This window comes from Pan paniscus, chromosome 3, assembly GCF_029289425.2.
Source record: "Pan paniscus chromosome 3, NHGRI_mPanPan1-v2.0_pri, whole genome shotgun sequence".
NCBI classification, from domain to species: Eukaryota; Metazoa; Chordata; class Mammalia; order Primates; family Hominidae; genus Pan; species Pan paniscus.
In genome coordinates this window covers 91,112,084-91,137,176 of record NC_073252.2, presented here as the reverse complement: position 1 = coordinate 91,137,176, position 25,093 = coordinate 91,112,084, and the positions used below count along the sequence as shown (strand labels likewise).

Genomic DNA, 25,093 nt, shown 5'->3' with positions numbered 1-25,093 from the left:
TTGAGGATGCAGCCTCATAAAATGTACACTAGTCATCACTTTACAGAGTTTCAGACACTTAATTATTTGTGTTGGTACAAAGTTCACAGAGAAGATATAAATCTGTATATGTTTTGTAACAGTAATCATGTTTAGGCAATAATGTCCTGATTCAAGTAATTATTTTTTCAGAAGTAAAATTTTAACTTACAAAAATTACTAAGGATTAGTTAGAGAGTTGTGCACTTGTGAATTTATTCTTGATCTTGCCAGATTCATTCAGGTCAACAGCACTTTTAAACTTCTATAAGACTTCTTAAAATTGTTCTGTCTATGTGCCTAAATATATATAAACACAAATGTTCTCAGCAACTAACTGGACAGTTAGGGGTAAATGAGATAAGCGAGGCATTCACTATGCTACCTCCATTAGTGTTAACAAGAATTGTGTAGTTAATTCCCTCGCACTGCTCTTAATTTTCATCTCCTCTGTAGGGTCTATTCCAAAGCTTTTAATTGTTTTGTACAACTCTCACCCCAAGACAATTTTCACTTACCTCAGTAATGAAGGATTTGGCTGTAGCAGGATTCATAACAAGGATCGCTCGCCTAAGAGTGTCTCGATAGCGATTCAGTTCTTCTATTCTCATGGTGTCAAAGAGAGTGGTGATCATTTTATTGATGTTGTTTTCTACCTTCTGAAGTGCAACATCCATTCCCTGCTGAGACACTTTGTCCAAGAACTCCTGTATTCCACGGATATCTGGAAACATCAAAAGCCCATCAAAATACGTGTGAATTATTGTACAGAAGGAAGGCATAAGCTATTTCACCTGTATCAGAATAGATTATTGTTCCACACTGTAGGCTGTCTAAAATTACCAACTGAGTAGCTGACGGAACTCTCAAGTATGTTTAAGGTTTGGTACATTTTGAAATGTTCACATGAAAAATGTAGGAATTGTTATTTTTTAAATGGATTTGTTTCTATCTACATGGAACCTAAATGATGTCAATCCTAGAAATGTTGGGTGAGGGCGCACGGAGATGGTTGGAGAGATGCCCCATTTCTCTAGAGCAAAACAAGAAGAAGGGAAAGACATTCCTTATTTTCCTTAGCATTTTAAAGAGTAATATTAACCTCATGTAAGCATGAATATCATTGATGACTGATGAATCTGAATCAAGATTATGAATGTTTCTTAAAATAGGCAACAGTATCACTAAACTTGACTTTTATCAGTTAAACAGAAAGTTTCAAAAGGTTATCTTCAAAGGGCCTCAGGTCACTTAGACCACAAATAAGAGCTGCATTTTAATCTATTTAATTAGTATTACCTCCTTAGCTAAATTTGGAAAAGTTGGTAGGAGATACCAAGTTTGCCTTAGTAAGGAGAAAATACTTAATGTGCAAAACATATTTTTTCAAAACATATTTCAGCATTTTAGAAAATGTTAAGTAACATTTTTGATTGCATGATGATCAGCAAAATATTTACATACTTATTCCAAAATAAGCAAAGTTCTAGAAATTTATCAAATTAAAATGTTCAGTGTCCACGTCACACTTAAATAAGAAAAGTAAAATTCAATCTAAAGAGTTTATCATTTGTACTTTGATGTGTCTTTAAGTAACAATAAATGTCTGAAATATCACAAATATTTCTTCTTAGTACCAGATTGCTTGTTTATAGAAGAAGATATCTGAAATAAGTATCTGGCACAATACAAGCTTAATATAGATTATGCTATAATCTTAATATAGTAGATTTTCTTTTACTATATCATGAACTATATTTTTCATTATATATCCAAAGAATAAAATATTTAAAGGGCAAATACTAGAGAAACAAGTAAATGGGATTGTAGGGAACTTATGAATAGACTAGATCTCAAAATCCTTAATAGTGTGTGCTTCCCTGCAAGTAAAATTTGCCTCTCAATGGTAATAGTTAATTTATGTATTTTTCAACATACAAACCAGAAAAACCAGTAAGTAAATCCACAGAACAGGAAAACAAATAGCCAAAAATTTAGAAACTACATTTACTCTTATAAACATTTATATTTGCAAGGTTACAAATTGACTAAAATAACAATTTTGCTTTCTTCTTCTGATTGCTTTCATTTCAAAATAGTTGTAAATATTATATATTTACTTATCTGATGACTTTAAAAATCTTTACAACATATATACTGTATAAATTCTATCTTACATTACTTATCATTAATTATGTGGTAAACTCAGGATGTTACCATCAAAGCAGGTTAAAAGAATAAAATCCTCAGCTAGGGCAGAGGATGAGATAAAACAGGTGGAATAATAAAGGTGTTATGTATTCATTCAATATCCAAGTCAGAATGTACATAAAGGTGTAAGACTCTGAACCATGAATTAAGCAAAGGGTTAAATTTGATGGAATTTGGTTGACACTGGTACAGGTACAATAACAAGACTATGTACATACTAAGCAGATGTTCTTAAACTTTGACGTGAATCAGAATCATCTGAGAAACTTATCAAAAATACACAAGCTTGGGCCTCACCCCAGAACCAATATACCTTTAGAATACATGTCAGAGGCCCAGTGTGGTGGCTCACACCTGTAATCCCAGCACTTTGGGAGGCCGAGGGGGGCAGATCATGAGGTCAGGAGTTTGAGACCAGCCTGGCCAATATGGTGAAACCCCATCTCTACTAAAAATACGAAAATTAGTCAAGCGTGGTGGCACATGCCTGTAGTCCCAGCTACGTGGGAGGCTGAGGCAGAAGAATCGCTTGAACCCGGGAGGTGGAGGTTGCAGTGAACCGAGATCATGCCACCGCACTCCAGCCTGGGTGACAGAGTGAGACTCTGTCACAAAAAAAAAGAAAAAAAAATACATGTCAGAGCAGACAGAGCAGATTATTGATTTCAAATTGTAAGTTGTTCTTTATTTGAGTTACTTAAATTGTACATCTGAATACAAGGCAAACAAAACAAAAGTAACATTGAAATAGATCCAAGATGCTCAGAAAACAGAGCATGACTAGAGAATAAAGTTTCAGATTACTTATTCTCTGTGAAATCTTCTGATTACAAAAATAAAATACCAGTACTAGTTTACATTTTCACTTTGAGAAAAAACTCGTTCTCCAAAAACATTTGTTGAATATTAGACACAATGCTAGGAGCTAGGAGCACATCAATGAATACCCATTCAAACATTAAAACAGACAATAAACAAGTAAACAAACTAAAACCACAAAGCACACTAAGTGTTTGGAAGAAAACAATGAATGCATTGGTAGATGATAATAGGCTGAGGAGGAGGATATATTTTACTTAGAGGAAGGTTTCTCTGCAAAACTAGTATTTAAACTCTGAGGTAAAGGATAAGAAGACATTATCCAAGCAAATAGATAAGGAGAAAAGGCAACAGCTCAGAAAATGCCCAGGACATTAAAGAGCCTGTGGATCAAAAATCTATAGGAGACCACTGTGGTTGCAGCCTAGCTAGTGAGACATGAAGCTGGATGGAGAGGAAGAGTCAGGTTATGTAGATCTCTGTGAGACACAGGAAGAGGTTTTAATTTTATTCAAAATACAGCTTTAATCTATTGAAAGTTTCAAGTAGAGGATCTGCCTTAAGTGGATGACTGGATATGTGAGCAGAATGAAAAGCAGTTTAAGTCTGGAAGTGACGTGTTTGATTGCATGTTTTAAATTGGGGCTGGGCATGCTGGCTCATGTCTGAAACCCCAGCACTTTGGGAGGCTGAGGTGGGTGGATTACTTGAGGCCAGGAGTTCGAGACCAGCCTGGCCAACATGGTAAACCTCGCCTCTACTAAAAATACATACCCAGGCTGAGGCAAGAAAATCGCTTGAACCTGGGAAGTGGAGGTTGCAGTGAGCTGAGATTGTGTCACTGCACTCCAACATGGGCGACAGAGTGAGATGCCCCCTCAAAAAAAATTTTTTTAATAAATAAATTGATCTAGTAAATTAATTATCCTTAATTTGAAACTATATAATGTTTTTTAGCTTTAATTTTTGATCAGAGTGATATGTATACTGAAAAGTGATGTGACAAAAGACCACTATAACCCCTCTGTTTCCTAACACTGGAATTCTGGTTGTCACTTCTTAGATATGTGACTGTAACATTTTTTGAAAATTTCTCCTCAACTGTAAATGAAGAATTTATTTGTTTATATTTATTTTTGAGACAGGGTCCCACTCTACTACCCAGGTTGGAGTGTTGTGGCATGACATCAGCTCATTGCAACCTCCACCTCCCAGGCTTAAGCGATCCTCCCACCTCAGCCTCCTGAGTAGCCGAGACTGCAGGTGCACACCTCCATGCCAGGCTAACTTTTGTATTTTCGGTAGAGACAGGGTTTTGCCATGTTGGCCAGGCTGATTTGAACTGCTGAGCTCAGGCGATCCACCTGCCTCAGCCTCCCAAAGTGCTGGAATTACAGGCATAAGCCACCACTCCCAGCAAAGAATATTTCTCTTATAGAAGTCTTCAAAGATTGATTTTGCAAAAGTGTCTGTGTGTGTTTGCTGTGTATATACAAAATCTAGTGTAGGGTCTAACATATTGTAATTCCTTTATTGTTAGTAACAGAACATGACTATTTGTTAAGAGACTACCATTCTTCCCACCAATAGGCCACATTGCCTAAATTTTACTGATGGCTAGCTACCCAAAATGGCAAGCATAAATTACAACACAAGGTAGACTCATGGAATGCAGGAGTTAAGCATAAATAGTTTTGCTTATTTGAGGAAATGACACCAAATACCCATGATATGTAACAATTGGTAAGTTCAATGAGAGAAGATTCAGAGCCATGCTCTTTATGAGCTGCTCTGTGTAAGAGTCGTTAAAAAAGAGAGTAGTCTGGGCGCAGTGGCTCATGCCTGTAATCCCAGCACTTTGGGAGGCCGAGGCAGGTGGATTGCCTGAGGTCAGGAGTTTCAGACCAGCCTGGCTTACATGGTGAAACCCCTCTCTACTAAAAATACAAAAAATTAGCTGGGTGTGGTGGTGCATGCTTGTCGTCCCAGCTACTTAGGAGGCTGAAACAGGAGAATTGCTTGAACCCAGGAGGCGGAGGTTGCAGTGAGCCGAGATGGCACCACTGCATTCCAGCCTGGGCAACAGAGGGGGACTCCTTGTCAAAAAAATAAAAAATAAAAGAGAGTAAGCCTTTGGTTTTGTTCAATGAACACAAACATCATCACACATCACAATCATTCAGCCACATTATCTGTATGCTGATTAGCTGGCAGCCAATGAGATGAGTTATCTGTGTTTCCAAAATAAAGAATATATGGTTCCTGACCTCAAGGTGCTTCCAGGTGAGTGGGTGTGACTAGGTGTTATTTATGGATAACAGAAAGCTAAAAGAAGTTTCTGTAGTTTCCAGTAATTTATTCTACTGACCAGATAATTACATAACAACAGGTGGTGGAAGGCTCATTAATTGAGTTATTAAACATAAGATTGGGGGAGGGGGAAGATGTTTTTTCCATGGCACTATAAAGGAACTTGTGGTAGGCAGAATATTGGTCTCCCCAAAATGCTCACATGTTAATCCCTGTAATCTGTGAATATACTAGATTACACAACAAAGACAAATTAAGGCTGCAGATAGAACTAAAGCTGTTAATTGTCTGATCTTAAAATAGGGAGATTATCCCATATCATTTGGGTGGCTCTAGTGTAATCACAGTCTTTAAAATTGGAAGAGGGAGACAGAACAGGAGCATCAAAGGGAGGTCTAACTCCTGAAGAATGTGTTGAGACTCAGCATCTTTAGAGAGATGCAAGACTGCTGGCTTTGAAGATGGGGGAAAGAGATCTTGAGTGAAGAAAGGTGGGTTGTTTCTAGAAGGTGGAAAAGGAAGGAAATTGACTCTTCCCTAGAGCCACCAGAGAACACAGCATTGCTGACACTGATTATAGCCCACTGAGATTCCATTTCAGACTTGTGATCTAAAAAATACTGGCTAGCCATATGTAGAAAGCTGAAACTGGATCCCTTCCTTCCACCTTATACAAAAATTCATTCAAGATGGATTAAAGACTTAAACGTTAGACCTAAAACCATAAAAACCCTAGAAGAAAACCTAGGCATTACCATTCAGGACATAGGCATGGGCAAGGACTTCGTGTCTAAAACACCAAAAACAATGGCAACAAAAGCCAAAATTGACAAATGGGGTCTAATTAAACTAAAGAGCTTCTGCACAGCAAAAGAAACTACCATCAGAGTGAACAGGCAACCTACAGAATGGGTGAAAATTTTCGCAACCTACTCATCTGACAAAGGGCTAATATCCAGAATCTACAATGAACTCAAACAAATTTACAAGAAAAAAACAAACAACCCCATCAACAAGTGGGCGAAGGACGTGAACAGACACTTCTCAAAAGAAGACATTTATGCAGACAAAGAACACATGAAAAAATGCTCATCATCACTGGCCATCAGAGAAATGCAAATCAAAACCACAATGAGATACCATCTCACACCAGTTAGAATGGCAATCATTAAAAAGTCAGGAAACAACAGGTGCTGGAGAGGATGTGGAGAAATAGGAACACTTTTACACTGTTGGTGGGACTGTAAACTAGTTCAACCATTGTGGAAGTCAGTGTGGCGATTCCTCAGGGATCTAGAACTAGAAATACCATTTGACCCAGCCATCTCATTACTGGGTATATACCCAAAGGACTATAAATCATGCAGCTATAAAGACACATGCACACGTATGTTTATCGCGGCACTATTCACAATAGCAAAGACTTGGAACCAACCCAAATGTCCAACAATGATAGACTGGATTAAGAAAATGTGGCACATATACACCACGGAATACTATGCAGCCATAAAAAATGAAGCGTTCATGTCCTTTGTAGGGACATGGATGAAATTGGAAATCTTCATTCTCAGTAAACTATTGCAAGGACAAAAAACCAAACACCGCATGCTCTCACTCATAGGTGGGAATTGAACAATGAGAACACATGGACACAGGAAGGGGAACGTCACACTCTGGGGACTGCTGTGGGGTTGGGGGAGTGGGGAGGGATAGCATTAGGAAATATACCTAATGCTAAATGACAAGTTAATGGGTGCAGCACACCAGCATGGCACGTGTATACATATGTAACTAACCTGCACATTGTGCACATGTACCCTAAAACTTTAATCATAATAAAATAAAAAAATACTATTAATAACTTGTATTGTTTAAGCCTCTAAATTTGTGGTAATTTGATACACCAGCAATAGAAACTAACATAGAACTATATTTTCATCCATAAGTCTGTATTTTTCCAAATTGTAATCCACTGAGTTTTATTTTGGAGTCATCTGGAAAACTTGTCCAAATACCACTTGTTCTCACTAATAAGTGGAAGCTAAACATTACACTACGCTTGGAGATAAACATGGGAACAATAGACACCAAAGACTACTAGCCGGGGGAGAGAAAGTTGGGGGCTGAAAAATGAATTGGGTACTATGCTTACTTCCTGGGTGCAATATACCCATGTAACATACCTACACACACACCCCTTGTACCTAAAGTAAAAGCTGAAACTTAAAAAAAAAAAAAGAAAAATGAAGATTTTTGCTCAATCCCATTTCTATGGGATCAGAAACGCTCAGGAAAAAAAAAACAAACAAGCAAACAAAAAAACAAGGGATTTTCTCTCACTTGATGCTTCTTAAGAAACTATTTGGGAACCAGTGCTCCAATTTCTTAACCTTCTTTGTGTTACAGACTCTTTTGAGAAAATCAAAGATTATGAATTCTCTCTCCTCTCAGTAAATGCACATACGGAAAACATTCTGCACACTGCCAAGATTATAATCTCTTAGTCAACTCTGCTTGCCTCCCTTAAAAGTAGTTATTGGAGAACCTGGATAAGCATATCGTCCCTGATGTTAGTGATTTTTTTTCTTATCCAGACTGTATAAGAGGGTAAGGTATAAACATTTCCATGCTAAAAAGTAATGTGAGGTTTTGTTTAAAAACAGAGGAAAATTTTAGATAAAAAGATAGCAAACACATAAATACTTCCCCTGAAAACCTTTCATTGTTTTAGTTACTATTTAATTGGCCTTCAGGCCTAAGAAAAGCAGATTAACTGTAGAAGGTTAGGTTCCCAGGAAGCCGACTCTGGGGTAGAGATTGGAGACTAGAGAGGCTATCAGGGACAGCTCTCGGGAATAACACTGCGCCACAAGGGAAGGGAGCAAGAAAGAGCCAGCAGAGGGAGGCTACGATGCAGTCTCAGCGAAGACCTGCAGGGAGCTCTGGAAGTGGGATGGTCTTCAGAGTTATCCCAAGTTAGCGCTGGTGGAAGGAGGAATTTTACACCCCTGCGTGTCCTTTGGTGAGGTGGTTCTCCTAAGCGGAGGGTAATTCATAAGGAAGGTAGTCAGCGGCAAGCCCTCTCAGCATTTGGGAGAAGACAGCCTTCAGTTTTGAAGGGGGATTTCGGTGGCACAGGACAGAGTTCATCCTGAATGTTTCCTTACATTTATCAAGTCAAAAGTTACTGTTTTGGTTTTTAGGGTGCTTTGATGATATGTAAAGCCTTTATAAATCATTTGCAGTCAACATTTCCATCTTTCATTTAGAAAACAACTTTATCTAGGGGAAAACACACTGCATTTGGTGTAAGAAAACTAGGTTTGGATTCTTACTTAGCCACCAGTATAACCCTGTTAACTTAGAATCGTAGTTCTAAGTCAACAGGGTTATACTGGTGGCTAAGTAGTTGATGTCTTTTATTTTTAATCTTCCCAATATTTCTTTTCCTTTATTCAAACAACAAGATGCCACTTTTCATTTAAGAAATAAATCTGGAGGCCTCCCTTGTTTTCTACATGTGCCCAGCTCTCTAGGTTGCATTGCTGGATGGTCATGTGTCCTGGGCTGGTTAGTTCGAACTCTCCATGTCCTCTGGCCTAAGTAATTTTTTAAGGGATAGTACTGACTCTACTTTGAAAACATTAAATCAATGTTTTCAGTATGCAGTGGAGCCCATAAATAACCCTCTGATTCATCCCTAAAGTTGATTTTTTCTTTGTTTTTGTGCATATGGGTAACAAATGTGTACATATCTACCTAGCATACTGGATTTAGTCATTTCCATGCTAAGATATTTTGTCAATACTTATTATGCATATCTAGGTCTCTAATTTTCAGAAACAGTTTAACAAATTACAGTGAAGACTGAAATGTGAAATATGGATAATCAGAAGAAGTGGTCTTTCTCGTGTATCACAAGTTGTCCCAATGCAGTAGTTTTGCGATTGCAGGAGCCAACATGTCTAGTGTGAAAGTAACTAAAGTGACACAGAGGCAAGGCAGCTGTTCCCTAGACTTTCAAACTACATGAGTCAATTTTAAAAAAGCTATTTTGAAGTAAACTTCTGCTATTTGTAAGAGAAAGGGTCTTGATTAATACTTTTTTTTTAAAGCAAACATCTGATACTTTGATAAGGAAGATGAAGGCTCAGTTCCTGTCTTTGAGGTGCTTCCAGTTTAGTGGAAGAAATTAACATTTAAACAGGAAATGATATTTTAATGTGATAATGCTAATAACAACATTTATCTTGATTTTCTTCTGCCATTGTTTAATAGGAAAATGGAATAAAATATTGATAGGAACTAAAAGTTGATGTCTATAACATTCTAGCAACCATCAATTTCTCAGATATCTGTATTGTGTTACTTATTTAGGCCAGTTTCCCACAACAATCCTCCAAGAGGTAGTGGCTGATTGAAGCTTAATGATTCATTTTATTAAATCACGTAAAATAATGACTTTACTATCATCTGTAAAGTAAGATTAATTTTAATCTCTCTACTAAAATGGTTTATATTAAAGTAGATTAGGGTAGAAAAAAATCCTAGGAAATATTAGAATTTAATGTATATTTCTAAACTGACCCCAAAAAAGGCTTTTAATCAGAAATATGACACGCTATTGCTCATTCCATACCAGTGGTCAGCATCCAAGTAGATATTTCTCAACATATAAAAGTGAAATTCATGAAGATAGAGAGCAGACTGGTGATGACCAGGGGCCAAGAAGGGCAGAGGGGTTAAGGGAATGGAAAGAGGTTTATTAATGGGTAAAAATATACCCTTAGAAGAAATAAGACCTGGTGTTCAATAAATCAGTAGGATGACTATAGTTAAGATCAATTGATTGTACATTTCAAAATAGCTAAAAGAAAATAATTCAAATGCTGCTATTGCAAAGATAAATATTTAAGGTGATGGATATCCCAACTACCCTGATTTGATTACATGAATTTATCAAATTATCATATGTACCCTGAAAATATGATATGTACATGTCATATGTATCAATGTTACAAATTTAATAAACATAAACAAAACAAATAAATCTCTTTCAAGTCTTTGCTTACCATGTGCCAAGCACTGTGAGAGGTACTTGGAAGAGAATGTTGAGCAAAACAAAAAACAATTCTTGCCCTCATGGAGTATATTATCTATACCATCTGATGATACCACAAACCGTATTACAGATAGAGGTATCCTGCAATACTACTCATTTTCCAAACTACAGCTGCAATTTAACAAAATTTAGTGGCATTCTCTGGAATACATAAAATAGTAATTCTCAGTCTGATTATTGTTTTGAAATATCACTTTTAAAATATTGAATTCAACAGGAAAAGAGATATGTCACTAAGTTTTTGTGTCTTATTTTTTTCCTCTACTCATTTCTTCCTCCTCTGTGTAGATTAGGCACATTTAATCTTTTTAATCATGTAATACATTTTAAGACCTCACTTGGAGTAGAAAAAGGCTTCAGTACTGTATTCAGCCAGTCTTGGTGTTTCGGAAATTATGGCAGAATGCCAAGCATTAAAATTAATATTTGAAACCTTGAGCTTTTTTAAAAATAGGAAGGAGTATGTCATACTGCTGGATACATGAGATACATCATTGAGCTGAAGAGACTTTTCCCAACATGTGAATAGCAAAACATACTTTATAAATGGCTTGCTTCCTGAGAAAATAAAACTTTTAACCATAAGCCATTTAAAAAATCTTGCTTAGAAAAAACTTCATTTCAAAAAGAATTTGAGTCATTTATTATTTTGTTGGCATTTTTACTTTGTATTTAAAAAATAAAGATAATTATATACTATACTAGATTTCTGAGGTGACACGATCTGGCAACAGTGGCCCATCACTGAGATTGAATTTCTATTTGATAATAACTTGTGATCTGAGCATGGGATCATAATATTTCAGTATAAGAGGCATCTTTACAGTGATGCTGATCAATATTTGTTAAGAACATTTTACTTATGAATAAATCCAAAGCAGTAGAATATATAAATTTTACCTACTTAACATCATATATACTAATGCAAAGTAAATAGTTCAATAAGATGTTTGGATTAATTATATGCTTATTGATGCACATTGAAGTAAATGAGACAACTGAAAGCTGGAAAGTAGCCAAATGAGCAATAAACAGCTTTAAGACTGTCTAGAGAGAAAGTCAGTAATATTATAGTCATCAGACATTTGAAAACACTCTCTCGGTAATCATAAACATTTGCAATCAATTAAGAGGAATGTGTCCATTTCAAGGGTCTTGATTAAACCTACATCAAGACTACACAGAATAAACATTGTGATTCTTAGGAATGCATTCATGAGGATGGTCCTTCAATGCTCATTTCAAAAGAACACATGGCAATTAAATTGTAAGTAAAGAGTGATACGGTGAAGAGTGGTGCTTAAGTAGTTTAGATCACTAGACTATGTACTGACTCTAGTTTGAAAACATTAAATCACTGTTTTCAGTATGCAGTGGAGCCCATAAATAACCCTCTGATTCATCCATAAAGTTGATTTTTTTCTTTGTTTTTGTGCATATGGGTAACAAAAAGTGTACATATCTACCCAGCATACTGGCTACAGCCATTTCCATGCTAAGATATTTTGTCAATACTTATTATGCATATCTAGGTCTCTGATTTTCAAAATTAGTTTAACAAATTACAGTGGAGATTTATATAAGGTTACCACCAACCTTGTTGTAGAATAGTAAAGGCTATCCTGAAACTATAAGAAAAATAACAGAAAGGCTAAGACCATAAAATAATTTTTAGCTGACCAAAACAAAATGAAACAAATAAATATAAACTGAACTTTCAAAGGGTATGTTCTAAAAGGGATTTTAAAATAATGAATTATAATAAAACAATTATAATTTCCTTAATTTTTCTTATAAGTAAGATTGCTTTCAAACCAAAAAAGGAGGTACATGTGTATATGTATGCCTACCCTTCACCCTTCTACCAAAGAGTCATCATGTAACTCAGGGTGGTAACTCGGAGCCCTCCATATACTTGACCAAATTATTTGGTTTAAGAATGGAAAAGGACCCAAACAACATGTAGTATTTGATGTATGGATAAAAATCCCTATGTATATCATACACACACACACACACACACACAGAGGAAATGATCTTTCTTTAATACAATCATCTGTCAGGATATGCTTTAGGTCACCAGGGTCTGCTAACTTGACTGAGAATGAAGCCAACACATGAATAGAAGTAGAGGTGAGGATATGGTAAAAGAATAACTATTTTCATTAAGTTCATGTACCTGCATCATTATTATAATAAACTGTTTAGCTCCCTGTCATTGAAGTAGCCCTCCAATCTCTACAGCTGAATCCATTCTAATAGATCTACCAATATATCCATCCCAATATTGGGTTGTTATTGTTGCTAGGCGAGGAAACTTAAATAACTCAAGTAGCTCATTTGATGAAGAGCACATTATCAACCTTACTGTTTGCTTCATTCTAGTAAATCAGTTCTACCCAGCTTTTCCAGCCCTGAAATTTAATGTTTCTCTCATCAGTACTCTCAAAAGAGAATAATTCCATTAAAACAATTTACCTACTATTTTTCTATTCTAATGAGCACCTCCTCTTATAACTTTCTGGTTTCTGTATTATTTCAGTTGCAAGACCCTTTTATTATGGCATCTAGCCATTGTCAGATATATCTGTTTTAATTCTTTGCTTAGACCTCTCTGATGGTGAGTCTGCCTGGAACGACTGCCAATTGCCTTTAATGAGCCTCTTTCAATACCATAATCCACCTGTTTGACAATGCCTCCTCTTGGAAGGCATTTGGTTGAAATCATGACTAGCATGTTAAGCCAATTGAGAACAATGCAAAATTGGAAGGGTTGGTCAATATCATTAACACAATGAAGGTAAAACATAAAATTGAAAAGCAAAAATTATGATAAAGAAAACACAGTACAAGTGCTTTGTATTTTAAAAAGAGGTAAATATCTCACATCTCTCTACAGCAACAAGACAACACGTGGCATATTTTGTAATCAGTAAATATGTCAGGTCTTATCTTCTCATACAGAGAGATGGAAAAACTGGAATAGCAAGGGATAAAGCCACTTAGAAAGGTGAGGTATCTGAAATTAACATCAAATTCAAAAATGGTAAACTGCTTGTGGTGCTTACGCAGTAGACATCTAGGGTAAGTTTAGAGAGGTATCATTTTATTTACTTATTGATAAATGACTATAAGCAAAACAGATTACTTATTTAATATTATTCCAGAAAATGGCTCATTTTGATCAATGTGTGTGTTTTCAGTTTCATATGTACTTTTTGACAACTAGAAATGTCCAATGTCTAAAAATGAGAAAAGCTGCATCAAAAAGTAACGAATTCTGCATCGCTTGGAGTCTTTCTGGCAGGGGAAACAGAACTGTCAATCAAAGATGTGGAAGAAGAGACCTGTTGAAATTTGCTGTTTCCAGACCCCACATCAAGGAACAAAGCTGGCTTATCAGAAGCATCTGTGGAGTTTTAAATATATATATGTTGCTATGCACCCTGCAAAATTTTGATTGAATGGTTTTGGAATGAGGCCCAGGCATTCCAATTACTAAAAAGCTCTTCTAGAGATTCTAATATACTTTCAAATTTGGGTTCCCAGTGGCCACCAAATTAAATTCTCACCTTTTTTTTTTATGACTCAGTAATCTCTAAATCATCATGATTCAATTATGTGTTTAGTTTAAAATTATGATATTTCTGTAAATTGCTTTTTTTTCCTTTTTCCTTTCCTTTACCTTTTTTGTCTTCAAATATTTGATGGGTTGTTCTATATTGTAATTTTTTATTGAAGTTTAATTTACATACAATAAACAGATCTTAAATGCTTAACAGATTGTTTATTGTATTCCACTGTTACTATCACTCAAAACAAGATAATGGATATTTCCATTACCACTAAAAGTTATTTTGTGTCGCTTTCCAGACAATCTACCCCAGACACATAGATGTGACCACTGTCTGATTTTGACCACGATAGCTTAGTTTTATATTTACTGGACTTAAAATATATGGAATCATACAGCATTACTCATTTATAAATGTCAGTCTTTTCTCACTTAACTCAGTGTTTCTTCATATTTCAATAGTTCATTACTTATTTTGCTCAATAGTATTCTACTGTACAAAAATTAATTTAACCATTCTCAAAATGATGGGCATTAGAGTTGCTTCCAGTTTTGGATATGAGGAATAATGCTGCTATGAATATTCTTGTACAAGAATTCATGTGGCTATACATTCTCATTTTTCTGGAGTGAAATGGGTGGGGTATACAAGGTAAGTAGATATTTAACTTGGTAAAAAATTGCCAAACAGCTCTCCTAAGTGGCTGTATATTTTACATTCCAACCAGCAAAGTATCAGAGGTGCAATTGTATTGTCAGTCTTTGCCTTCAGCCAATCTAGTGGATGCAGATTGGCATCTCCTTGTAATTTAAATTTGCATTTTTCTGTGGACTAATAAAGTTGCACAGTTTATTTGCCATTTATATATCTTCTTATGTGAATGGTCTGGACAAGGCTTTCACCCATTTAAAATTGTTTTTGGTTTCATACTGGTGCTTTTTAAGAGTTTTTAAATATGTGTATTCTTTGAACACTTTACATATTTCACATATTTATATGTTTTTCGGATCTATGTTTTAGAATTTATTGCACAGTTTGTAGTTTGTCTATTTCTTAATGTTGTATGTTAATGAGCAGAACGTTTTAATTTTGAGAAGTCCAAAATGTTCTTTTTGGTACCTAAGAAATCTTTATATATCCTGAAGTTATGAAGATAATGTCTTATGTTTTCCTCTAAAAGATTTCTAATTCTAAGGTTTTAGTATGTGATAAATCTTGAATTAATTTTTGTGTGTAGTGAGAGATGAGAGTAAAATTTATTTTTGTTTTGATTCCATACAGGGACCCAATTGGTTCAGCAATATTGCTTAAACATTTCACCACTGAATTGATTGGCATGTTCGTTAATAATCAACCCCACTCTACGCCTGTGGGTTGATTTCTGGACTCCTAATTATGTCCCATGAATCTATTTGTCAATCCTTATGCCAATATCAAAAAAGCCTTGAAGTCAGGTAAAATATTTCATCCAATCTTTTTCTTTGCTCTTTCAATTGTTGCGGCTATATAAGATCTTTACACAATGTTAGGATCAGCTTATCAATTTCTTCAAAAGGCTCTAAAAACAATTTTAAAATTTAAGATTTTTGATTATTAAATCTATAAATCAATTTATGAAAAATGGATATCTTAAGACTAAAATTTGAAAATCATGAACATATATCTCTCCATTATTTAGTTCTTCTTTAAATACTCTTGGTCAATGTTTCATAATTTTTAGCGTAAATGTCTTGCAAAATTTTGCAGATTTATTTCTGGGTATTTGATATTATGTTTTATTTCAGGTTTAATTTTTTATTGCTATTATAAAGAAATACAATTACTTGCGAATATAGGCTATAAGCTTACTAATTAAATTATAAGTTTTAGATTTCATAGGATTTTCTATGTGCATTATTATGTATTGAGAAATAAAGACATTTTTGCTTCTTCCTTTTCAAATTCTTTGTGTTTTATTCTTTGCTTTATTTCAGTGTTAGAATTTCCAGTAGAATATTTTTTGTGTGTGGAGGATATGTATTCTTTTTAATTTCTGATACTGGCAAATTTTGTTTTCTGTGTGTATTTTTTTAAAATGGTCTTGCTGGAGTTGAACAATGAGAATACATGGACACAAGGAGGGGAACATCATAAACCGGGGCCTGTCAGGGCGTGGAGGGCTAGGGGAGGGATAGCATTAGGAGAAATACCTAATGTAGATGATGGGTCGATGGGTGCAACAAACCACCATGATACATGTATACCTATGTAACAAACCTGCACATTCTGCACATGTATCCCAGAACTTGAAGTATAATCTTAAAAAAAAAAATTAAAAATGGTCTTGCTAGTGGTTTATCAAAATATTTCCTAAAAATTAATAATTTTAGACTTTAACTTTCTCCTTTTGTTTTCTGTTTTATTTATTTCCATTTATTTTTATTTTCTTACACTTTGTGTTTAATATAGTCTTATTTTGTTATATTCTAAAGGTAGAAGTTTAGTTTCTTGCTATTTAAGCTTTTCTTTTTTCAAATACCAACATCAATTTGATTAATTAATTAATTAATTTGCTTATTTATTTATTTGTAGTTACTTATGCTTGGGGCTCAGTGAATTGATGTCTTTAATTCAATTTTGGCTAATTATCAGTCATTTTCTCTTCACATTTATCTTTGTTTTCCGATCTTCACTCTTTTCTACATAGATACTAATTAGGTTTAATCTTAGTATAAGTAGGAGTCCTGTTTCTCATGCATGTAAATGTAACTGTGAGGAAGACTGATGTTTAGGATTCCTTCCCCCAATCATCTATGCACACACTCTCCAGATACTAATTCAATATCCAGCCTTCAGATTGTGGCCTTTCATTAAAATTATATTACCTATTTATGGTATTGATGTTTTTCAGCTGTTAATTTCTCATTATCAATGAAGAGTTATTCTGGTTACATTAGCAAGGCTGCATTATAACTATGCAGAGAGAATATTGGACTGAGTGCCATAGTAAACAAAACAAAACAAAATTAACCAAAATAAAGAATGACTTTTTTTTAGTCTCTTAGCTTTAATCTCCATATGCATATAAAATGTATTTCAAAATTTTCCAGGTGTCCTTAAAATATTTATCTTTTTCATAGCAAATCAAAAAGCAGGCAAAAGTAGTATTTTAAACATACTGCACTCCTTGAGAAGGCAGGATGAAAATCAGCTTGCTTTTCAAGTCATGAAGTATAAATTCAACTAGCATTTATTCCAACCAATTTTTAAAGAACCTTAATAGAAAGCAAATAAACACCCTTTTTTTCCTGAAGCAAGTGCCACTCAAGGTTTTAACACAAACACAATCATTCTTCAACGCTTGGAAATATTGGAAGGCCTTTTTTCTATAATATTCATACAGAGATATTCCTTCAACTATCAAAGTTAAAAAAATAAAAAGTGAAAGAATCAGTCTGAGCTGAAATAAATGCTGTTACCTATGAAGATATAGAGCTTGGAGTAGACCAAAACCAGATTTGCTTGGTTGAACTTGATAGTAGCTACTTGAAACAGAAAGTGCCTTGCTTATTGCTGTACAGTAGGTCTCTGGATCCACAATCCCTTCCCCTCCTTTCCCCTTTTCCCTGGCATCAGCTGCCTTAACAAGAAGGATTCTTGCCATAAGAGAGACTAAACACCCTAGGCACGTATCAGTATTCTGAGAAACCTTGGGGAAGGGAGGGACTCAGACTTCTATGGCTTTGTCGGATATAGCACCTATCCAGCCCTGGGGGAAGAGGGGAAAATGCTCAGATTCAACTATTTGGTGGGGGTGTCAGTGGGAGAGGGAAAGGTATGTGACATGTAGCTGGGTTCCTTTATACCAACTTAATATACTGTTGTTGCTTCCTACATTGAGTATATAATTGGAATTCATGTGTTATATGCTTCTAATTTCCTACTTCACAAATATTCAAGGAAATTTTCCTTATTGGGAATAATGTCACATAGAGACATGCTTCTTCTCTCCCCAGAAAGAGATCCCTATCGCTATGTTGGACTCTGGGCATTTCTGACTCTGACTAATGACTATGCCAGTTGGGACCTCTGCTGAAGAGAGGAAGCCCCTCCTAGAGACTCACCTTGGGATTATGGACTTGGTGCTCCCCAAATATGGCTACCAGGTACATCCATTTTGAAAAGCAGCTATTAGCTTTCTAATGGACTCTTAACTGAAACCGAAAGCCTGATCTATGAATGACCTGACATTCCTATCTCGAGGAGGGTCACTTCGAATTCAGCAACTAGTAATATGTGCAGGGGCCAACAAGCATGCACATCAAAATCAAATTCTTCCTTTAGAAGACTTTACCTCCTGAAGCTAAGTGCTGACTCTGTAGGGCCGTGAGATGCAGAAGTTCCATAAACAAATGGTGATGGCTTTGCTGACCTGAAATCTGAAAGTGTTCGTTGTAGTTTGCTTAGGTCATTCAAGCTCAGCACCTGCTATGCAGTACTGAAAATGGACATGCTTACTCTGCTAAGTGGGCAGAACCAAAGCCTGTTCTCATAGCTCTGTACAATACTCCCCTCCATGGTACATATATATATATGTGTGTGTGTGTGCGTGTGTGTGTGTGTGTGTATGTATGTATATATGTATATATACACATTATGACTGCTGATCTATTGTCAACAGCTTAGTGGTTTGGTATGCCACTTAGAGAACTACAGAGTAGTAACATTAAAGATACCACTCTTTAGAGCTGTGAATTGTGGAAGTATATCAAGACTACATCAGGGTTACTCATGGAGAAACCCATAGTGAAAGTCCATTAACTGATCAGATCAACTGGACTCAAGCTGATTATTGAGACAGACACACAGATTGCCACCATTGCTGCCTGACATGATCTACCATTTACCGTGTCTACCATTCACAGATGGGACACAAAGCAAATAACTTCTGTTACCAGGGCCTGCACTGTATGCAATACTTGTGATTCCTGCTGAAAGTTGACCCCTTGTATCCTAGTAGGGAAAGCCAAAGAGGGTTGTCCACTGCCACTGCAAGCACATTGACTATTTTGGCCTCTGATCACTTCTTAGGACTGCCTGAAAGTGTTGTAGATACTTTTTTAGGTCGTGTTATTATTGTTCCAGTCTGATCAGCTGATGTAGGCACTACTTTAGAAGCTCTTAAAATTAATCTGTGTCATGTTTTCAGCTCACTGGACCATTTGCAGCCTGACAAATGTATGCAAAAGATGCTCAACAATGGCCTGGTAGTCAAGGAACTCAGCGTATCTTCCTCGCTCTCTACCATCAACAGACTTCCAGTGTTGTTGAGTGTTGAAACAATCTCCTCAAATGTTGACTTCAAAAGATGTCCAACTTTATCTTCTTCACCTTTTCCTGGCTCATATACCTTAGTGAGGCTGCTTGTTCACTTTGTGAATATGTTCCAAGAAAGAAATAATATCATCTTGGGTGATTTCTGTGCAATGATCAACATGAAAGTCGTGTGGGATTACCTACACCTACTTTTAATTTCAAAATTTCATTCTGACCTTTTCTGGGCAAAACACTTCTTTCTTTTTCCCCAGAGCAGCCTGTGTGGCAGCCTTGCCTAAATGGAGCTTATGGGATTTGGACTCAATTATGTTTCAGTCTCCTGGAGTTTCTTGTTTTATTGATATGATTCTGGATCATAAGGATAATGAGCACTTTGTAAGGACACAGCTTGTTCATGCAGGCCAAAGTGGGGGACACAATCAGTCTCTGTAAGTTTTATAAAAATGTCCTTGTAGCTCTTGCACCATTTTTTATGAAAAGTCTATGTGCAAACAGGAAATAATTGAGAAAAAAGATGACATCACAGTTATTAGGATGAAATACACCAATTTGCTGGAGGTAGAGGGAGAGCACCAAATGAGAAGGGAACATTCACAGACCCCTACAATTATGGGGAAAGGACAGATGTTAATGATATTTGTCTTTCAAAATGACTTCTGGAGTATTCTCCATGAAAGAAAACTCTCTGGTACAGAACATCCAAACTAGGATAAGTGTCTTAAACTTCACTGACTGTTGGACTTGCCTTTTCTTACCAGATGGCTCTATTCACGACTTGATCGCCATTCTTTTATTCTTAGAAATAAGTCTACTGAAAATAGCACAGGATGCACCTGCCACTCCTATGCAGAATGCTTGTCAATACCTCTAAATACCTTCTCTACCACTATTCTCACTCATTACATTGGGTGGTAATAAAGCCACTAAACTGATGGCATAAAACAAGGATTGGTAAACAATCCTTAAAGGGCTAGATAATAATATGTCAGGGTTATTTAGGTTATATTGCTTTGTTACAAGTGCAGGACTCTGCTACTGTAGCTTAAAAGCAGCCAAACAAAAGGCAAATAAATGAACATGGCTGAGTTCCAATGGAATTTTATTTACAAAAAGAGATTTCAAGCCCAACAGTAGTTTGCTGACCCCTGGAGTAGACAATGAGGACGGACCTAATCAACTACTCTCACAAAGTCTCTCTTAAACAAGACCTGGACTGAATTATTCTACTAATTGAGAACACCTGGCATTACCAGAGGGCGAGGAGGTCACATAGGAGGTAATATTTGTTTGTCTTCCACCCAGCGGGTTCCTGAAATTGGGCCTAACCCTTCCCTCCACCAACTCAGGCAAACGAGGCCCACTTCCAGTACTATAACTTTTGTATGAAGATTACCACCCTTCTGAAGACACATGATTTGAACATTAGGGTAGCCATAAGAAATTTTCAATTGTTTAAGTAAAGATCAGCAGAAGATAATATAGTACACTAATGAGATCTCTCCAAAGTGAGGCTACCTTTATTTATTTATGGGAGCTACATGGAGCAATATCTGTGAATCCTGTGGGCAGTTTATCCTACTATGGGATTCATCCATTATAAATTTTTTCCCTGAATTTCACTGAAGCAATCAATGGCACCACTTCTGCTCTGGAATTCATTCAGGTCAGCTTCAACTCACTGGCCAGGGTATTTATAGATGATAGGTTTTGCCTATGGGCAATGGTGGAATCTTTGTAACCACAAATAAATCCTTTTGTATCTAAATTAATGCTTCTCACCAAGTGGAAGGGTTTATGCAGAAATTTAAGGAGAGAGCCGCCTGGCTTTTTAAAGTAAACTTCAGTGGTTCATAGTATTTGTTCAGCTGACTGGGTCCAGGACCCTGGTGGGCATGGTTGAGATCAATCCTGCTCATTAAAGTCCTGTTTATAGTCTCTTTAAATAAATACAGATGAGAAAAACTGAATGGATTTGATCCCAATCCCCACCATTCAGATTAACTAGAGGAGTGGCAATCTCATGGGGGAAATTTACTATTAGCCAACAACGTTGTAGAAAGAATGTGACTATTACATTATTGGGAGACAATTCTCCATAGGTCTCCTGTGTTACTACACATTTTGAAAACAGGAGTTCTTATTAGGGAACAAGACACATGGATTCCCCAAGCTCAGGGTTTCTCAGCTGCCATACAAGCCCATTACACATAGGGTATTCACTTGAACTGCTCCACATTGCTTTGTGGAACTTGAGGGCAACAGAAACAGACATTACTATGAGGGTCATGCTGCTTGCTGTACCATGAGTAATAAAGTCTCTCTATACAATCTAAAAGCCTAGTATTTTCCACCAGCATCCATGAAAGTGATGCAGGCTAACTTGCTAGCTTGCAAATAGGATAAAATTCCCAACCTTTTACAATTTCTGACAGCATTACATCACAAAAGTTAGCTGTAAGATATCCCAGGACTATAGATTTTCAGCCAGGAATATTGCATTCTCAAATTTGGTATTCTATTTGCAAAGAAAAAAGAATAGTTATTGAGCCAGGCAGGTAAACAAAGTTTGAGAGCCATCAGAGTTTACCTTAAAAAGCCAGGTGGCTTTCTCAAATTTCTGCATAAACCTTTACTGGGCCAGAAGCATTAATCTGACAAAAAAATGATTTATTTGAAGTTGCAAAATTTCTACTTTTGCCCACAAGGAGAAGGCAGCTATTTCTGTTACAGATAGGTCAGCCTGTTTTGTCCCAATGACTTTCTCATTTCCATGCTTTCAATAATAAGTAAACCTTCCTAATTGACATATAGTATTTTCCCTTGGCATTATTATGTTGGAATTCTGAGGGCTTGAAGTCACTTTACTGAAAATGATTCTATGTAATTTATACACTTATTTTTTATTTCACAATCTGTTGGAAATTAATCTTATTCTTATATCTATAATGTTAAAATACCTTCATGGCTGAAAGCAAGGACAGGAAGAGATCATATTTGAATTGGGGCTTCTCCACTTACTGGAAGTTACCTGACCTCCCACTACCTCAGCTTTTTCATTTGTAAAAATAATAATAATAATAATAATAACTACTACAAAGGGCTATTATGAGGAGTAAACGAGATAATACACGTAAAACACTTAGAACAGAGGCTGGATATAGTAAATGTTCTCTATTAGATTAGCCCTTATTATTACACTCTTGGGTGATAGTTTATTGCAACCCCTTTATACTGATAAATGATTAAAATCATAGGCTCTGTCAGACGTTAAATCTCTGATCTGATACTTCCTAGTTATGTTTTTTGTGAACAAGTTACCTATCACTTGTTCCTGTCTCCCTATTTGTAAAATTGTGACAGTAAAGTTCTTACTTCACAGAGCTACTGAGAAGATCAAATGACATGATATCTCATTCTAGTGTCTGACAAATTAAAATGCTCAGAGATATTATTTTTAATATCTTAATTGCTGCAATATTTGATCACACTTTCTATTGGTAGGGGGGCTGTTTCTCACATATTTTTGCCTCTTGAAATACTATTAACTTCCATAATCAAGAGTGAAGTCACTCCATAAAGCCTTCTTCAATCACTGGTGCCAAAATTAAATACTTCTTTACACACCAGTAGCACTGAGTTTACATCATTCATAACACTTAACCCACTATTTTCTCTATTAAGAAAGACACATCTGTTGTTAATTGTAAGCCTATTAAAGACTAAGACTATGTTTTGTAATGCTTTTTATCTCATAGTTTGCATTGCACTGAGCAAGTGAGCAATGAATATTTCCAGAAGGACGTATTTTTAAAAGCTGAACACTTCCTAACCTATTTTCAAGCATTTTAAAACGTGTCTTGAATCAATCCATTCAAATAAAGTTTCCACATTTTTTTCATCTTTTCATCTGTTTACTTAGAAGCAAAGATATCAATTTTCTTTGTTAAGGAATTTAAAGTAGACATTTATATTTTGCCCTTAATTATAATTAACTGCTTTTGAAAAGGAGGTTTCTCTAATTAACTTGATATAGAAGTCTAAATCTTTTTTAAAAGTATATATTTTTTTCTATACAAAATACATTTTTAATAACATTTGGCCCCAGGAAGCTGCCTAATTCCATCCATAGATTCCATCCATAGTTAATCCATTTCTTAATGAAAGCAATTCTTCATAACCAAGATAAAAGTCACATACAATTCCAATGTTTGAACTTAAAATGATGACACTGATGAATGGATAAGTAAACACAAGTAGCCCTCTTCAAAGTACAAGGTATTTGGATAGCTTGATGTTTATTTTGGACTCTAGTCCAATGCTTTACTTGCAAGATTAATTGTAAGTATTAAAGGGAAATTTTCTTTCATTAAACAAGGGCATTACTGGAAATAATGTTAGTGATAGAAGCAGAAATATTTTTCATAAATTATTAAGCTAAATAAGTGAAAAAGCAAGTTTATCCCAAAAATAAAAGAAAATTCCTAAAGCAAACCTCAGATCTAACAGATGACCCAGTCATATATTACATAATTATTCCATCTTATTTACTCAAATAAAAACTCAGGAGAAAAGAATAAGAAATTTCAAATATGCATAAATGATTATGTGACTATATATTTATTTAGTATATATTTTCAAAATATAGTTATCTCACCCGTAATAAAAATGTCTTCTTTTATACAAATTACCTGACTATAATATATGTAGGACTTGGAAACAAACTAACAAGGAATTTTCTTTCTTCATGGTCATTTATAATGAAAGAGTAATATTCTTGTTTTAATGTTGAGAAAATGCCTTAATCAAAAGTTCCTTTTCTGTTCTAAATCCCAGCACTTTGGGAGGCCGAGGTGGGTGGATCACGATGTCAGGAGATCGAGACCATCCTGGCTAACACGTTGAAACCCCATCTCTACTAAAAATACAAAAAAAAAAACCAATAGCTAGGCGTGTTGGCACGTGCCTGTAGTCCCAGCTACTTGGGAGGCTGAGGCAGAAGACTCTCTTGAACCCAGGAGGTGGAGGTTGCAGTGAGCCGAGATTGTGACACTGCACTCCAGCCTGGGCAACGGAGGAAGACTCCATCTCAAAAAAAAAAAAAAAAAAAAAAAAAAAAAATCACTTTCATAGTACTAACTGAAAAGTGTTCTCCCACCTTAAATAAAGAGTTACTGTTTTTAAATTTATTATTTCAATATATGTTTGATCAGAGGTCATAAGAATATCATTTAAGTAAAAAAAGAAAATGCCATTTAAGTTATAAAGGCCCCAAATAATCTGACTGTAAGAAAATCAACAGTCTTATTCAGCATGTTGATTCCAAAGAGTTTATTATGTTCACTAAATAATCCTATCAGGGAATTTCAGGCTTGTGTTGAGTTCAATCCTTACTTTAACTGATGAGCCAATTATTTTTAATATCCTTTTTGTTTATTTTATTCATTTCAGTCTCTTAGACTTTGTTCTGTGACCCCTTAGTAACGTGAATTAAGCAACAAAAATAAGGATTTCCGTCTTGGAGACAAAGGAGTGTGTCTCCAGAGAGTGCCACAGACTTTGGCTGAAGCCTACCCACCAAGTTTAATAAGACTCTGGCTGCCAAAACCCCATGCAACCATTGAATATTTAGGGCTAAATGTAACTGCCACTTGCTCTCCCTCCCTGAGAGTCCACAGGAGCTCTTTCTTATTTGTTGATTCCTAGATTTCTGCCAACTTGTTTG

The 25,093-nt window shown here is 35.6% G+C and overlaps 1 protein-coding gene across 5 annotated transcripts in view; it reads right to left on the bottom strand.

The window, feature by feature from the left end:
* Nucleotides 1-25,093, bottom strand: part of GRID2 (glutamate ionotropic receptor delta type subunit 2) — a 1,507,251-nt gene that overhangs the window by 698,980 nt on the left and 783,178 nt on the right. For all 5 annotated transcript variants that reach the window (XM_034958923.3, XM_055111628.2, XM_003829901.5 and 2 more), the window contains one exon: nt 537-742. In XM_034958923.3, the coding sequence (XP_034814814.1) occupies nt 537-742 (206 nt within the window). The remainder of the gene's footprint in view (nt 1-536; nt 743-25,093) is intronic.